Consider the following 5,326-nt stretch of genomic DNA (forward strand, 5'->3'; position numbering starts at 1 on the left):
TTGAAACTTTACACACCCTTCTTTCCTTTGCACGCAGTATATAAGTCGGAACGGCCGGGATCGGCCGACTATATCCTATAGCTGCCATATAACTGATTGATCGGAAATGCCATAACTCTGCTGTTTGTTAAGTTAGGAAGTTGGGACTCTCTATGGGTATTATATTTGGCCAATCAATCCGACATACCAAATTTCATAAGGATCGGCCGACTATATCCTATAGCTGCTATATAACTGATTGATCGGAAATGCCATAACTTTGGTGTTTGTAAAGTTGGGAAGTTGGGATTTTCTATGGGTTTTATATTTGGCCAATTAATCCGACCTACCAAATTTCATAAGGATCGGCCGACTATATCTTATAGCTGCCATATAACTGATTGATCGGAAATGCCATAACTTTGGTGTTTGTTAAGTTAGGAAGTTGGGATTTTCTATGGGTTTTATTTTTGCCCAATCAATCCGACATATTAAATTTCATAAGGATCGGCCGACTATATTCTATAGCTGCCATATACATAACTGAATGATTGGAAATGCCATAACTTTGGTGTTTTTAAAGTTAGGAAGTTGGGATTTTTTATGAGTATTAAGAATGCATCATATGAATAATTTTGGAGAATATAATTTACAGAGTATTCTGCAAGGGTATATCAACTTCGGCTCCGCCCAATTTAGCTTTCCTTTCTTGTTATTTTTTTTTGCAGGTTTATTTAGAGATAGAGTGGGTATTGAATTTTCGGTTACGGCAGGTGTTAGGGTCGGGTTTCGATTTGTATAGTTAGTGTCAACTATTTTAAGGCTATCTTTTTATAATTTTAAGTCGTGTAAATTTTGTAAGAATATTGAAAGGCCTATATTAACTTTCATATAATTACCAACAGCGGTCAAACAGACCCTGGATTATGCACCCAAGTTCCATCCAAACATGGAGACATCTGCACATTGAAGTGTGATATCAAGGCTTTGCACCTCTCGGACGGCTTCAAAATTTTGCATGTTCCCGTGGGACTGGAACTTCGAAGACGATCTTCATGGCCAGAATTTGGGCAACCTGCTCCACTCACCACAATGACAATATCCGCAGTATTTGGACTTTTTCGCAGGTATATAACATTATTAAACACTAAGATGGAATATTCTTTTCATTTTTATACCACTTTCATTAAATATTTAAAAATCTGAATTGATTATGTTGCGAACTTGCGATTGGCTCGCACCTCCAAGGATTAATAATGGTATTGCCACCGTCGCTCTTCGTCGGAATGGAGAAAGACTCTTCCTGGTGGCCAACTATGTCTGCAATGACAACTACGAAACCTTTTATCCCGGTGATAGTGCCATGTTCTGTTCAAACTATAAATGGTTGGGTAACCGACTCAAGTGCATTCGTCGAATTACATATGGTAAAGACGAAGTCAGTAAATCGACACCCATAGCTAAAGTATTAACTTATAGACCATTTGTTGAACCAACAAGATATTTTAAAGTCTTCATTTCAGAACTGTGAGGATAATAATGGCGGTTGTGCCCATATATGCAACCAATCGTCTAACAAATGCGAATGTTATGGGGGTTACTATGTAAATCCCAATGATCCATGCAGATGTGAAGGTGGGTGAAAAGATTCCAGGCATATTGATAAATTTTGAAAACAATATTCTCTTGCAGATATCGACGAATGCGAGGAGTCCAATGGGGGTTGCTCACAATTGTGCAACAACTTGCCGGGGGAATTCGTATGCTCCTGTAAAAGTGGTTATGAAATAGATGAATCTGACGGCAAAACTTGTTTGGGTATGTATATATTACATTTCAAATACAAAATTTTATTTCTCACCACGATTCACTCCAGACATTAACGAATGCAAGAATTCCGCTTTGTCGTGGGACTGTGAAGGTGGCTGCGAGAACCTTATAGGTTCCTATCGCTGTCAACAGAGGCCACACTCGTAGCCCCAAATCAGACATTGCCGGAGGACAACGGTGTCTTCTCAGTCACAAAGTGTGCAAGACATCAACGAATGTGAATTGAAATATCAAGACCCAAAAACTGGATAACCAAGCGCTACTGTGAACACATTTGTGAGATTACAAAGGGCTTCTTCCGTTGTCACTGTCCTGAAGGCTACAATCTGTTCGAGAGTAAGCAGAGCTGTGCCTTGGCTGGCTTACCTTCTCTCCAACTCAAAAAACCGAATCACCTGAAACACATGAAACGCCGCAAGCTAACCTTGCAACAGCATCGAAAAACTATTCTCAATATATATAAATCGATTGAAGGCTTGAAAATAAATCTAATAACAAGATTTGTTAAAAAAATGTATTTCCAACGATATTTGCATTTTATTTATTGCACAAATAAGAGTGAAGCAGATGAACATGGCTAGATCGACTCGCCTTTTGATGTTGATGAAGAACGTATAATGTGATCGACTCAGCGTTGACTGAAATTAAAATAAACTCAGCACGGGTAAAAAAAACAAAACTCTATAAATAAGCCTTTATTACAATATAATGCTTCGGTTAAATAATAAATCGATTTCGGCCCTTGCTAACCCTTATAATATGAGATTTGCTGATAGCTAAATTGTAGTCATAATTGTTAGGTTGAATATGATAGCAAGTCCATAGCTTAATTGCTGGTTTATCCTAGGTCAGATAATGTCAATCTTTCAAATTTTCAACGACGCAAATTTTTCAAATTTTTCGACCGATAAAATATAAAATTACTTATTTTAATAGAAACCTAGGTCACATAGACGGCTATTTTAGACCAAAATGAAATTTCAGTAAGAATATATTATTTATTATAGCCAACGTTGAGGATTCGGCTAATATAGTTGAAGGCTAATATAGTTCAGGAGGCCAGAAGCACCTGTATGGTTAATTCTTAATTCTTTTTATACCCTTGCAGAGGGTATTATAATTTTGGTCAAAAGTGTGCAACGCAGTGAAGGAGACATCTCCGACCCTATAAAGTATATATATTCTTGATCAGGATCACCTCCTGAGTTGATATAGCCATGTCCGTCTGTCCGTCTGTCCGTCTGTCCGTCTGTCTGTCCGTCTGTCTGTCCGTCTGTCTGTCCGTCTGTCTGTCCGTCTGTCTGTTTCTACGCGAACTAGTCTCTCAGTTTTAAAGATATCGAATTGAAACTTTACACACACCCTTCTTTCCTTTGCACGCAGTATATAAGTCGGAACGGCCGGGATCGGCCGACTATATCCTATAGCTGCCATATAACTGATTGATCGGAAATGCCATAACTCTGCTGTTTGTTAAGTTAGGAAGTTGGGACTCTCTATGGGTATTATATTTGGCCAATCAATCCGACATACCAAATTTCATAAGGATCGGCCGACTATATCCTATAGCTGCTATATAACTGATTGATCGGAAATGCCATAACTTTGGTGTTTGTAAAGTTGGGAAGTTGGGATTTTCTATGGGTTTTATATTTGGCCAATTAATCCGACCTACCAAATTTCATAAGGATCGGCCGACTATATCTTATAGCTGCCATATAACTGATTGATCGGAAATGCCATAACTTTGGTGTTTGTTAAGTTAGGAAGTTGGGATTTTCTATGGGTTTTATTTTTGCCCAATCAATCCGACATATTAAATTTCATAAGGATCGGCCGACTATATTCTATAGCTGCCATATACATAACTGAATGATTGGAAATGCCATAACTTTGGTGTTTTTAAAGTTAGGAAGTTGGGATTTTTTATGAGTATTAAGAATGCATCATATGAATAATTTTGGAGAATATAATTTACAGAGTATTCTGCAAGGGTATATCAACTTCGGCTCCGCCCGAATTTAGCTTTCCTTTCTTGTTATTTTTTTTTTTGCAGGTTTATTTAGAGATAGAGTGGGTATTGAATTTTCGGTTACGGCAGGTGTTAGGGTCGGGTTTCGATTTGTATAGTTAGTGTCAACTATTTTAAGGCTATCTTTTTATAATTTTAAGTCGTGTAAATTTTGTAAGAATATTGAAAGGCCTATATTAACTTTCATATAATTACCAACAGCGGTCAAACAGACCCTGGATTATGCACCCAAGTTCCATCCAAACATGGAGACATCTGCACATTGAAGTGTGATATCAAGGCTTTGCACCTCTCGGACGGCTTCAAAAATTTTGCATGTTCCCGTGGGACTGGAACTTCGAAGACGATCTTCATGGCCAGAATTTGGGCAACCTGCTCCACTCACCACAATGACAATATCCGCAGTATTTGGACTTTTTCGCAGGTATATAACATTATTAAACACTAAGATGGAATATTCTTTTCATTTTTATACCACTTTCATTAAATATTTAAAAATCTGAATTGATTATGTTTAAAGGCGCAAAACCTAAAACTCATCCCCGCCATACAGTTATCAGATATGAGCCCGAACTTTTTACAGTTCAGACAGAAACGTAGCAGTTATCACAAAACGACTATGCCTATATTACTAAAAACAATAAAGCTATTTCGATTTTGCGCTGCATTTTGCCATCGTTTCTATTACAGCTATATGATATTATTGTTCTTTTTTTGATTTTCCTATATGATATAGTTGTATATATATAGATGGACATGGCTAGATCGACTCCCCTGGTGATGCTGATCAAGAATGTATATACTTTATAGGTTCGGAAATGTCTTCTTCACTGCGTTGCATACTTTTGACTGAAATTATAATATTCTCTGTCAGGGTATAAAAATAAATTTAAGGGCCCATATTGTGTACCGTTTTTTGAGAACGGACTTTTGAAGTTCAATGATTCTGATTCTGTTGCCTATGCACACTGGTCCCAATGCCCAATATTTTTGCAAAAACCTATTTTTTTTTTAAAGTTATGAAAAAAAAAAACATTTTATCTTCGTAGAATAATATACGTTGCATTTAAAAATCGCAATTTCGTTACTGAAATTGCAGCCCTGTTAAATTTGGTAGCCCTGAAAGTCAGCAGTTCGTTGATCAGAAATGTTGACTTTTTGGCGCGCTAAATAAAATCAACACTTTAAAGTAAGATTGCAAAAGTTCTACTTAACATTTTAAAACAAAGTAAAATGGAAAATATTAGTGGAGGTATGTAAAATTTAAATGTTTAATGCAATATTTGTTTAATGTGATTTGTCTTTGTGTATGTGTGCTTTTGTAGAGTTGTATTTTTAACAATTTTAACCTATCATTTTTCGTGTTTCTTGGAACAAAAGTATGTTGGATTGTGCCGGATTATAAAAACTATTAACGCAGTTTTGTTCTTGCATTTATTTACAATACGATGACATAAACCTTTTTGCTCGTTTTTGCTCCATTTT

General features: G+C 36.6%; 1 protein-coding gene across 1 annotated transcript; it reads left to right on the top strand.

The window, feature by feature from the left end:
* The first annotated feature begins 1,088 nt into the window (after positions 1-1,088).
* LOC123038129 (signal peptide, CUB and EGF-like domain-containing protein 3) lies at positions 1,089-2,657 on the top strand. Its single transcript, XM_044461822.1, has 3 exons — positions 1,089-1,444; positions 1,503-1,614; positions 1,672-2,657. The coding sequence occupies exons 1-3, from the start codon at positions 1,193-1,195 to the stop codon at positions 1,860-1,862; spliced, it is 555 nt and encodes a 184-aa protein (XP_044317757.1). The 5' UTR covers positions 1,089-1,192; the 3' UTR covers positions 1,863-2,657.
* The last annotated feature ends 2,669 nt before the right edge of the window (positions 2,658-5,326 follow it).

This window comes from Drosophila rhopaloa, unplaced genomic scaffold (genome assembly GCF_018152115.1).
Source record: "Drosophila rhopaloa isolate 14029-0021.01 unplaced genomic scaffold, ASM1815211v1 contig_91, whole genome shotgun sequence".
NCBI classification, from domain to species: Eukaryota; Metazoa; Arthropoda; class Insecta; order Diptera; family Drosophilidae; genus Drosophila; species Drosophila rhopaloa.